Source organism: Cyanistes caeruleus, chromosome 20, assembly GCF_971803275.1.
Source record: "Cyanistes caeruleus chromosome 20, bCyaCae1.hap1.1, whole genome shotgun sequence".
Classification (NCBI taxonomy): domain Eukaryota; kingdom Metazoa; phylum Chordata; class Aves; order Passeriformes; family Paridae; genus Cyanistes; species Cyanistes caeruleus.
The window spans coordinates 9876746-9889245 of record NC_141720.1 but is presented as its reverse complement, the minus strand read 5'-3'; the positions used below and the strand labels follow the sequence as shown (position 1 = coordinate 9889245).

General features: G+C 52.6%; 1 protein-coding gene across 6 annotated transcripts in view; it reads right to left on the bottom strand.

The window, feature by feature from the left end:
- PBX3 (PBX homeobox 3) overlaps positions 1–12500 on the bottom strand; it is a 101977-nt gene that overhangs the window by 8875 nt on the left and 80602 nt on the right. For all 6 annotated transcript variants that reach the window (XM_086858516.1, XM_086858521.1, XM_086858519.1 and 3 more), the window contains 3 exons: positions 10129–10370; positions 6009–6199; positions 4081–4216 (listed from right to left, as the gene is read on the bottom strand). In XM_086858516.1, the coding sequence (XP_086714642.1) occupies positions 4081–4216; positions 6009–6199; positions 10129–10370 (569 nt within the window). The remainder of the gene's footprint in view (positions 1–4080; positions 4217–6008; positions 6200–10128; positions 10371–12500) is intronic.

The window sequence follows — 12500 nt, the reverse complement described above, 5'->3', positions numbered from 1 at the left end:
CACTGCTGGAATTAAGGAGCTACAGATTCATGGATTGTGGGAATCTTTCCACTGTGTTTCCAATTTTGTAGCACACAGTCTGTGGTCCACACCTAAAAGATGGTACAAACCAGAAAATTTTAAAAATCAATGTTGCACAATCACAGTCTATGACCTAAACCCAAGAACTTTACCTCCAGAACTATTTCATCATGCTGCAGCTTTTTTCCTTGCTTCCCACAGGAAGTCCAGGGGTAAAAGCCCCTCCATCCACAGTTTTCCCTGTCCAACTGCTCACAGAAGCACTCAAAAGCAGAAGAGGTGAGAGGGGTGCTGGAAACCAGCTCCTGCATCCTTTCTTTAAAACAATGTTAAATATATTCCTTTGTCAACCACATCCTTCTTTTGTTTGAAGCAGTGAAAGACGTTATTGCTGTACTCCACTGCCCCGCTCTCAGCACTGGCTGTGCCCTCTCTCCAGCCCATGTGATAGACTGATGGTTGTTTGTGACACCCTGAAAGAGGCTCATCTGCAAAAGTATAAAACATCAGCCTCACAGCCATGGTAGGAGAGAACAGACAATACAGTTTATCTCCCTCCAACATGTGCTGATGGGGTAGCTCTAAATTACAGCCGACAATGTTCTCTGTTAAGGACATTTTTTTCCCCCAGAATTACCTTTTCCACACTCTTAAAAATGAAATTGTGTGAGGTGTTCATCTTAATAAATAGTTTGTCTTTATGCTTTTCTTGAAAAACCTTCTCTACATATTATCTTAAACACCGATATCAAAACTGAAACCATCGATCTCCCACCTGCAATGAAACGATTCTGGGAGACAATTTTCTTTGCAGCTCAGTAAAGTGCCATGGCAGCAGGATTTCCAGTCAGCAGCTTAATCTGGGGGGAGGATGACCCAAAACACTCACTAATTAAGTGTTTGAGGGAGAAAACGTTCTGCCATGAATCTGCCCCCAGCATGTACAAGGTTCTGACAGTACAAGAGAGAAACACTTGGGATCATCGTTAGGAGAGGCTACAGAGGAGCCTGGCTCAGCCAGGGAAAGGACAAAGCCTCTTCATCTGGAGCCAACAGCTCCAGAGTTTGGAAAGCCATCCCTTAATGTTATTTATTCCTTTTTCCAGCTCTTTGGCCCTCCAGGGTATTTGCAGCAGGAGGTAAATGGGGCATGGTGACAGGCATGGCAAGGTCCAAGGGACAGTTGGTCAAGGCTGAAAATACACACACTTAGAGATCTTCCATGAAGCCCTGTGCGAGGTGCAGCTCAGTCACTTCCTTGGATGCCACTGCTCCTCCCCTGCGATGCTGCTGCTGCCAGGGTTTCAATGACTCCCCCATTCATTCAAAGTTCTGGGTTACATCCTTGGAGTTCTGCTGCCAGCCACCAGTGCAGTGTGTGTGGGGCTGCTCTGTAGTGCCTGCTCAGAGCTCTTCTGCTACACAGCCTCAAAAATACACACCCTTTTCAGTACAAAGAAAGACACCTCCAACTCAGCTTGACCTACAAAATACCAACTAACCTGCAGTACTGCCATGCAGCCTTTGGAAGTGCCTTTGGAAATCAAAGATTAGAATATCTATGGTATTCATGCTCTCTAGCTGTGACAGCAGATCCATCAGGAGCTCAAGCAAGCAGCTGATCACAGGCACTCACTCTCTCTCATACGTGCTCCTCTCCCATTACATGATACATGGCCCCATTTCCAGGCTTTACCATTTCAACACCTGTTTTTCCAGGTAATTTATAACATCTTCCAAGAGCGAATCCCAGCCGTGGCCAAGGGCCCAGTCCTGCATCCCTGCTGCCAGGCTGGGTGGGCAGCACTGCCCTTGTACCAGGCTGGCAATGTCACCCAGCAAGGCTGAGGTTGCTGGACACAGTGCTGTGGAGGACACAATGCAGCTACTCCTGTCGCTCACTCAGACTTCCTAATGGATTCAAGAAACAACTAATTCATGTCTGTATCAAATATTAAAAAGACAAACCTATATTCCTGTCACAGGCTCTCTGCCACTGCTGGGTTGTTGGACCATCTGCTTGCCTTTTATTTCATTTTACAGCATATACATTAAATCTTATCAAACAACCAATTAAGAAAGAAATCAGATCTATTAGCACTAGAAGCAATCAGTTATGGCTTCTCAAATGTTCCATCTCATTTCCTACAGTCACTTCAGCCTTATCTTGATCTGTCTTTTTATCTGTCCACACTAAGGGATTACTGAGCCCCTCCCTGCCAGGCATGACTCACCACTGGGTGCAGAGGGAACAGCTCTTCAGCAGGTCTGGTGGGCTTTTTCCCATGTCATCTCCCCCAATTACATTAACCAAAACTGAAGAACTTTTGGGTTCTTTAAGTTGATGTTGATGGCATTGCCTCTCCTAACTATTTCTGGACACGACTTACTGAAGGAATTGCCACAAACTATCTCATGCCAAGGACTGAAACCATCAGCAAGACTGAGGCTGCAGACCACAGTGCCCTGGCACTCGTGTGCTCTCAGGCTGTTTGGCTGGTTCCAGGCATCCACAGCAGCCGCAGGGATGCCCGAGGGCAGAGAGAGCAGCCCAGTGGCCCCATGGCCTGCACCCAAGGGGGCTGCAGTCCTTGTGCGATGCTAAGAATGAGGAAGGAGCAAGGGGAGAGGGAATGAGCTGTGTGCTGAGTTTCCCTCAAAAACTTCCTGCCCATCAGCACAGCTATTTGTAAATAGACTGGGAGAAACTGCCTCCCTCCCCATCCCGTAGCTTCCCCTGGCACGGAGCACAGGCACTTCCCACCCCAGTGGGAGTGGGGTATATGCTGAGTGCCAAGGAACAGGCAAGGAGACAGCAAAGCACACACATGTGTCCTGGGGCAGGTCTGCCAGGGCTGATGCTGTGAGTGCAGCCAAAGTCAAGCCATTCCAGATCTGGAAGAGCTGGACAGCCTTTCATTTGAAAGTCTTCAATAAAGTGCCTGGATTTTTATGCATTCAATGGAAGTCTACAAAGTAAATCTCAACTCAGGTCTTAATTATAAAGCTAAAGGTTGCATTGCTAATAATGCCAATACTGCAGCCTGCAATCATTAATAGTTAACACATGCGCCGCAGGCACCATTCCTCTCAAGGACCTGAAATATTGATAAGGGAGCTGAGGGAGCAGGGAGGAGCCAGCACACCAGCCCTTGCCACAGCAGCGGAGTGGCTGGAGAACTTGGAAACTGCAGGGCACTTCCTGCCACACAAGTTCAAGTTCAAACCAAGCTGCACAAGCCAGATTTGTGTGGGAATAATTGGGGTTTCTATCAAACACACAGGCCACATGGAATGCCAAGTGGTGTTTTGCTTTTCGAGCTGCTGGTAAAGGAAAACTCGATGGTGTCATCAGCCTGAGCACCGCTGTGAGACACCAATCTGAGCTGTGCAGGTACTTTGGCCCACACAGAAAGCAGCTGCAGCCAACGACAGCACAGTCCTGACTGGGGAGGTGCTGGGTTTCTTGCATTAACTTCACAGTAACAGCTGTTGTGTGTGGCAAAAGGAGCAAATCCGCCTAATGCAGCTTTGCCGCAGAGAAACCACTTGTGTTGCTTCAGCAAAGCTAGAGGCTGAATTTCTGATTGGCTTACGAAAACAACTTTGAGCAATCAAAGAAATTTGGATCTATATAAAGATAGATCCTATATTTGTCAATAAACTGTCCTTTCCCAGAAATCCTCCTCAGTTGCAATGAATTCAAAGCAGAGCAAGGTTCAGCCAGGAGCCTCACTGCTGAGGTAAAGTGGGGTGCAGACCTGGCCACTTTTTATTTTTATCTTCTCTGTGCACAGCACCTTTGTACCCCAGCACAGCCCCAGCCACATGGGAAGGCAGCCTTTCCTGCAGAGCTCAGCCACATTCCATCACCCTGCAAACCTCCTCATGGTCAACACACAAATATGGAGGGGTGACAGAGGTGCTTTGGGCAGGCCTGGCTCTTACCACTCACCTGCACTGGAGCCACCTCCCAGAGCCTGGAGGGAAATGGCAGCATTGCAAGGGGAAGCAGGAGATTGACACACTGCTGGTGCAGGGGTCCTCCCGGCTGCTTACCTGCGATACCGTGATGCTGCATTTCTTTGCCAGCTCTTCTTTGGCTTCTTCACTGGGGTAGGGGTTACTGAGGTGGGAGTAAAAATACTCGTTCAAGATTTCCGTGGCTTGTTTACTGAAGTTACGCCTTTTCCGTCTGAAATGAGAAAAGGAAAACACCACTGTTCCTCCAGATGCTAGCAGGTCCCTGGCAGGGTTGGATGGGGAGCAGCAGCCTACATTTCACAGCCTTTGCTGCAGAATAACACAACAGTGCTGTCCTGGCACCCTGATCCCTTTGAGCTCCCCAGCACCATGGGAGGGAGCAGCAGGCAGCAACACCATGTCATGCACCCAGCCCCACAGGCCTCTGGACTCTGCCTCTGGCTTCATATCCCCTCATCCCTGCAGGGTTCATCCCATGGGAGCACAGGCCACATTCACATGCTGTGGCAGAGAAGGTGAGGCAGGTGCTGAGTCAGCAGCCTACCTGCAGCTCCTCCACAGCCCAGTACACAGCCCAGCCCAAAGCTCCTGGCCACAGAGCCCCTCTGTGCCAGCAGCAGCCTGACAGACTCCCTTCCCTCCTTCCCTTCAGCACAGGTGAGCTGGGCCCCTGCACAGCTCCCCAGGGTGAGGACAGTACAGCAGCATGGGGCAGCCATGCTGATGTGTCCTCACAGGCCCTCCCTGAGCTAATTGGCTTCTAACAGCAAGTGGATTTCAGGGCTTTGTGTGCAAGACCCATCTGTGTCCCTCCTGCCGTGGGCTGCACAGGGCCCAGGCTCTGGCCCGCGTGGGACAGGCCCCAAGGAGTGTCACCTGGCAGAGGCCTTGTGGAGAGCACCCGCACGCTCCGGCCCACTGCAGCCACCAGCCCTCACCAGTGGCAGCTGCAGGTCACAGTGGCAGCGCCTGCACAGCCGCCGTGCCATCCCTCTGTGCCCACGGCTGCTCTCCTTTTGTGGAACATGCTCTGGAAGGCTTCAGTTAAACATTTCCTTGGAGCTCCTTCCCCCAGGGCTGTTGCAATCACCGCTGTGCCCCAGGCCAGCCGGCAGCCGAGCGCAATCCCCAGCGCACTCTCGCCGAGTATCACGGTGCTGCTAACTGCGCCGTATCCTGGAGCAGGCAGATCCCTCCCTAGAGCTATGTTTATCTCATTACTATGCTTCCACTCATTTTGCCTTATTTACCTTCCTCCTTTTTAAAGAAATCATTTTAAAATGTACATCTGCAGGCTCTACCTTTGTGTTCCTGGAGCTCTCCATAGACACCTCCTCCAACTGCCTGCAATTACCCTGATTTCCCACACCTGCCAGTGACCTCCTTGTTAATAACATTATTTTGGTCTTGTTTAGCTCCTCACAGCTTTCAGGTGTGAAGTGTGAGCTGCTGGAGGAGGGAGGCTCTGTGTGGCGCCTGTTGCTCCTCCCTGTTCTGCCCGGCTCCGTTCCTACTCCGCCAGGCCCTGCCAGCTGCCAGGGCCCTGTGCTGCTGACGGGACCCCTGCAAAGGGGATGGGGCTGGGGATCACTATCCCACCTCATCAGCTCTCAAAACAATTCTGACTGTGCCTAAACCCCCCTCCTAATCCCTGTCTGCCTGCCCCCTGGCAGCCTGTGAGGCAAGCAGCCCACTGAGGCGGCTGTGGGTCCTGGGAACAGGCACCGAGCTCCAACAGTGGTGCAGGTGTCCAAGGAGGGGAAAACAAGCCCAGTCTTTGCACTGAAATTTGTAGAAAATACCTTGCTGCTTCTGAAAGCCCACTGTGCAGGAAGTCCCTTCCACAGCAGCTGTGGATGAAGGCTTTTGTTGGGACAGAGCAGCCTCTCCCACCCATCCCTGCTGACATGGGACACCACTCCAGTATGGCCAGGCTCCCCTGGGCTGCCCAGAAATTACTGCTTCCCCCACAAAAGAGACAGAGGCACTTGCCTCTGCCTTACCTGGCATCAAGGAACCTTGATCTTAAAATCATTACTGCTTCACAAGTGCTTTGTTTGAGCTGCATCTGGATGGAGCTGAATTTTCGATGAATGATGCCCACCATCCTCTCAATCTCCTTGGGAGAAATGGGACGTGTCCGGCTCTGTTCTCTGAGGAGGTTCATTACATGAGTGGTAAATTCATTACATGCCTGTGGAGGAAGAAGAGGCTCAGACGTGGGTTTGTGCTGGCCCACAAGGACACAAGCTCTGACCTGGCTGTTGGGGGAAGGCAGCACTGGGAGCTGGGGATCCTGACATGGCCCTGCCCCCCAACAGGATCCCACCCTGTCCAGGAGACCTGCAGCTGTCCTGGGGCAGCCAGGGGAGCCAAGTGACCATGGCACTGCTCCCACCATGCTCATCCCTTTCTCTCATCCCCACGTCCCCAGCCAGACTCCCGCGGGCAGGGGCAGTAGGATCAGCCCCTGTGCCAGCTGCAAGCAGGGGCAGAGTGTGAGGTGCCACACCTCACAGCCACGTAGGCAACACCCCGAGCCCTGTGCCCAGGTACCCCCCTGCAGCACTGTGTGTCCCAGGTGGGTTCCAGTGACACTGCCCCAGCCTGGCACTGAGGGAAGGGAGCCCTCGATTATCACTCCCACACTGTGACATGTTGATATAAACTTCAGACGGGGGCATCACCAGGAACCCTCTGGTCTGAGCCTCCACACATCCTGCTGTCCTGGCTGCCCTTTGCAGGCTGGAACCTGACAAACACTCTGCTAGCTCCCCTCTTCCCTCTAAAGCCAGGCTGCAAAATATGTATGTAATCTATCTGACAACCACATTTTCAAGGATTCTCTGACATTTCAATAGATGATGTGAGGGAAGGAGTTAAAAGTGAAAAGTTTATGCATCTAAAAACTCATAATTTCCTATAACATTTGCTGAACGTCTCACAACTTATTAAGTGAAGCCATCTATGAATGCAAATGCTGATTAGCAATTTGGCAATAGCCCAACATTCGCAGAATTCACATAGCTTTTCTTTAAACCAGTAGTTCATACATGATTAATTAGAACATCTCATTTATGTAGTGTGCACTTTAGCTCATTACTCTAAGTAAAATTCGTTAAGTATTTACATTTAGATAATTAAAATCTGGGTACACCCTTAAGAAAGATGCATACACTTCAGGCAAAGTGATTTTTTTTTCTTTACACTACTGAAAGTAAATTACAGGCTAATTTACATCCTTGCAGCACCCGTTGGAGGCAGTGCTTGGTGAGCCCTGGTGCAGAGCCCTTCCTGCCACCACCGAGGGCGCAGAGCCCGCTGCTCACCCCAGCACCTGCCACCCCGGGTTTCCCAAGACTCTCCAAGCTCCAGGGGAAGGAGCTTGACATGTCTCACCCTCACTTCCCACCAGCACATTCTTCCTTCCATCAAGGGAAAACCCCAGCATGCAGAAGCTCAGGTCTGGCTCTCTGACCGATGGCAGGAGCACCAGTTTGTCTCACCCAGGAAATGTTGTGCAGGAGGAAAAGGGACACAGGCACCAAAATGCATCAGCTCTCCCTTGAGATCAGGCAACAGTTCTGATTGTTCCAAAATACAGCTGAACCCAAGAATTTGGCACTGGATGGATGTTCCAGGCACAGTTTTCCACAAGCCCCCTTCTTTTCACATCATGGGAATTCAGTTTTAAAGTACAATAAAATTGGCAACTGTTGCATTAGAAATATTTTCAGGTATGTCTTTTCTAGAAGAGATTTAGTATCAAAAACTGGACTTCAAAAAGCAAAAAGTAGTTTCTTGCTTTTAAGAAGCAAAAACCTTTCCCTGACTTTACTTAACTTGCCTGGTGAGACTTGGTTTGGCTGCAGCTGCTTGGAGAGCCTAGGTTTAATTCATCTCCACCAGCACCTCCCTGCTGCAGAGTAGCCTCACACAGCACAGTGGGAGGAAGCTCAGAAGACTCAGATGCTTTGTCTTGTTTCTCTTGTTTATTTATAGCGTCCAAGCTACTTGATCCCTTTTCCAGGACTATTTTTCAGGCCTCTGCTTGGTGCCTGAGATATTATTAATAATGTCAGGTTATAAGTGATGGCCTTGTTAACCTGCTCAGAAACCTTGTAGGAGCAGGGATGCTCCTGCTGCCTCAGTGCTTCATCACGACTGCATGGGGAAAAAGAGAGGAAATGGCCCAAAACAGTGTTGAGGGGCAAGGTGGCAGCCAGTGCTCTGTAAGGCTGGTGGCAGCTTCTGAGCTGCCACACTTCACCACAATTTGGGGTGAATTCAGGAGACATCTGTGAACTTGGGAACCCTTGAAGCAGGGTTCCCAGCTGCTCCAGGAGGCCTGGGACCCTTACAGTACTTTTGCCTACAGCAAAAAATGTATTTCAGTGTAATTACAGCAGATAGCTTTCAATATGTCATCTCTGTTATAGGAGCTGTAAATTATGGAAGGCGCAGCCTGTGCGTGGCCATTTCTCCTGGCGCCCGACGAGGGAGTGCTGGGTGATGGCGTGACACACTTTCCATTTCTCTTTCCTTTTTTTTTTTTTCCTGAGTGCACTCCCCTGACTGGCAACAAATATCAGGATCAAACTCTGCCTGGAAAGCATCTCCAGCAAGGCGCTTTGGTTCCTGCTGCCATGGGACGGCGGGAGTGCCAGCGCCGGGCAGGGATGGCAGGAGCGGCTCTGCGGGGCGGGCAGGTGCCCAGCACGGGCTCCCCACTGCAGGAGGGCTCCTCCTCCTCCCAGAACCTGTGGCGCCAGAGGCTGAGATGCCAAGCCCTGGCTGCCTCTCAGGCACTGCAATGAGACAAACCAGCAGGAGACAGTTTGCTGCCAGGCTGGGGAAATCATCATATGTCTGTTGAGCAGACGTGGCTGGGTGTCAGGATCCGTGGGGAAGCATGCATGTCTCGTCCTCAGCTCTACCTTTCTCTTCTGCTCCGGCAGCATTTGAGCATCCTCCAAAATTTCCTGTGGTGTGGACGGATGGCTGTGACATTTTAGCTGAAGCCTTTGTAAATGGAGCTACAGGGCAAAAAATGCTCCTGCTTCCCCCACGTCATTAAACTTATTAGAGTCCAAGGATGTTTGCCAGGAACCAGCTGCAAGCATGGAGCTGCTGCCTCTCTGGCCCAGCTCTACCTGCAGCCTGTGTCACTGTGCTGCATGAGACACACTGATGCTGCTGCTGCTGCTGCTGCGTGGGCTCGTTAATCCCACAGCCACCCCACCCCTGCTACAGCTGCACCCAGCAGGGCAAGGACAGCTCAGGGCTCCACACAGGACTGCTGGGACCTTGGGAAGTCAGAGGGGAACAGCAGATTTGCACAAAGACCCTGACAGGTGTTTGCTGAGTTATTTGTTCTCCACTTGAACAACACAGTGAAAGAGACAGCACAGACAAGGCAGTGCCACTGGCACCTGAGACACACGGTACTGCTGGCACCATGTGGCAAACATTCTCAGTACCACTGGCATGGCAGAGGTGTTGGATCATCAGGTCTCAGTGGTGAACACAAACCTACAGGTCTCTGCAGCATGCTCTTCACTCCCAACAAAGACACTGTGCTGGCATCTGCTTGTCCCAGGATTTCCCTAGTTCCTGCCTGGGCCAGGTGCTCTGCTGGGGCCTCACTGCCCACTCTCTTCCAACCTGCTCCAGCTGACCTGCCATGGCCAAGTCTTGTGCCAGTCTCCTGCCACCTGCTCCAGGAGCCTGAGATGGCCAATGGAGCCCTTGTCTGCCTGTGCTCCCCAACTTGCCAGATCCAATTGTGTGAGACCTCATCAGGGCAGAGGGTGGCACTGAATGACAGACATCTCTCCTCCTCTCTGCCTCTGTGGGCTGGGCAAAGGGGAGAAACACAGGCTTGGGTGTTGCTCTTGTGCAGTTACAGAAAACAGAAAACACTCAGGCATGCAAGACATGTGTCCTGGCTCCAGCCAGCAGCTCCTTGGAGCCCGACAGACTCCCATCGTGTCTCTCTATGGGCAGAGGAGTGGGGAGGAGAAGGGGAGGAAGGGTTGTGGTCCAGAGTGGGCAGTGCTGGGAACTGGCAAGCAGAGGAGAGCAGCGTCAGGTACACGAACAACTGAGAGGCTGATGTCTGACCTGTTCATATTTCTCCAGCTCTGTGTGATAGATTTGTCTGATCTGGGTCAATTTGGCTCTGTAATCTGAGTGTTCAATAGAGTTATCTGAAGACCCTCCAGAGGCTGCTGCGGCTGCAGCTGCTGCTGCCGATCCCCCACCTTTCTCCGGACCTGAGACTCCTTCTGCCAGAAGCATATTGTCTAGTCTCATTAGCTGAGGATCCGGAGGGTCTTCCTCCTGGGCTCCTCGGATGCTCAAACCTTGGGCAAAAAAGAGAGAACAAGAGAAACAGTCAGTACTTCTGCATCTGCCCAGCCGCTGCCCGCTCACTGCCCCCTCACTGCCCCCTCACTGCCCCCTCACTGCCCCTCACTGCCCACTCACTGCCCCCTCACTGCCCCCTCACTGCCCCCTCACTGCCCCTCACTGCCCACTCACTGCCCCCTCACTGCCCCCTCACTGCCCCTCACTGCCCCCTCACTGCCTCCTCACTGCCCCCTCACTGCCCCTCACTGCCCCCTCACTGCCTCCTCACTGCCCCCTCACTGCCCCTCACTGCCCACTCACTGCCCCTCACTGCCCACTCATTGCCCCCTCACTGCCCCCTCACTGCCCCCTCACTGCCCCTCACTGCCCCCTCACTGCCCCTCACTGCCCCCTCACTGCCACTCACTGCCCCTCACTGCCCCTCACTGCCCCTCACTGTCCCCTCACTGCCCCTCACTGCCACTCACTGCCCCCTCACTGTCCCCTCACTGCCCCTCACTGCCCCTCACTGCCCCTCACTGTCCCCTCACTGCCCCTCACTGCCACTCACTGCCCCCTCACTGCCCCCCTCACTGCCCCTCACTGCCCCTCACTGCCCCTCACTGCCCCCTCACTGCCCCTCACTGTCCCCTCACTGCCCCCTCACTGCCCACTCACTGCCCCTCACTGCCCCTCACTGCCCCTCACTGCCCACTCACTGCCCCTCACTGCCCACTCACTGCCCCTCACTGTCCCCTCACTGCCCCTCACTGTCCCCTCACTGTCCCCTCACTGCCCCTCACTTCACGCCTGCCAAGAGCCCCCTGTGATGCCCGCCTGCCCGGGGCCACAGGCACGGCCCTGTCCCAGCCCTGTCCCAGCTCTACCCCAGCCCTGTCCCAGCCCTGTCCCAGCCCTGTCCCAGCCCTGTCTCAGCACCCCCTCCATAGCCGGCCCCTGAAGCCGCAGCCCGGCCAGCACCATGTGGGGATGGCAGTGCCGTGGGACCCTGTCTGCTCCCATACACAGCAGGAACAGTACCAGAGTAGGCTGTGCCAGATGTGCCAGCAACACACAGCTGCCAGGCATGGACAGGCACCAGCCATGTGCTCCATGCACTCTGGGGGCAGCACAGGATCCCACACTGATTGTCCCAAGGAAGACATGCAGTGGGAGATGACCCACCACTGGCCAACCTTCCAACTCAAGAAAGCACGAGGCCTTAATTTTGCTCCAAAATGCACATTTAAATCTGTCACCTTCATTTAAAACTATAATTCCATATAATTTCATGGGAATAATAAAAATGTCTCATCATCTCTTTAAATTATTTCTGTTGCCTGTTCAGAGGTCCACAGGCACAAGCTGATGATGCCAGACATTGTCCCCGTGTGTCCCTGAGCTGGCACATGCGTGTTGGGGACAGCCCTGGCACGGCTCAGGCCACCCATGCTGTAGCCAGGGAAGGTGATGCCGCACCTGGCAGTCCCTGCATCAGCAGGGGTGGTGGTGCCTGGCCAAGGGAGGGTTGCACCCATCCCTCATTCCCTTGTCTTCCAGGCCCTGCTGCCTTGGCACAGCTCCTGGTCCGCAGTGCCATAACACAGGGGTGATTTCCTTGGTGAGCTGTTCCCCTGTTTGTCACACTCCTCCTCTGCTCTGCTGTCAGCATGATCAATAACAACCTGGTTTTAATCCACTCAAGCTCTCCTTCCCTTCTCATCAATGATTTCTACTGTTGTTTTTCCTTTTAGCTTCTGGACTCTTTCTCAGTCCATGTTTACTATGCTCTATTCCTGCTGTTTTTCCTCAGCTGCATTTCTGCTTTCACTATGAAACTCATCTCCCTCCCACTATCCCATCACAGTCCCACTCTGCTCCCAAATGCAGATGCCTAGCCAAAACCTGCAGCAAAAGAATTTGGTACAGTTGTAGTGATTTCTGCATCACATACTTCCATCAGCAGGCCAAAGTGAGAGGGCTTCGTCCAAAGTGACATGATCCACCTAGACTCAGATGGATATTCCACATGTCCAGCCCTTCTCTATAAACCTGACACAGCAAGTGAGCAGCCCCCAAGGTTGCAGAGTAGGAGCTGGCGCTGCACTGAGATTGCAGGAGCCGGTGAGGGGCATGAAGCACAA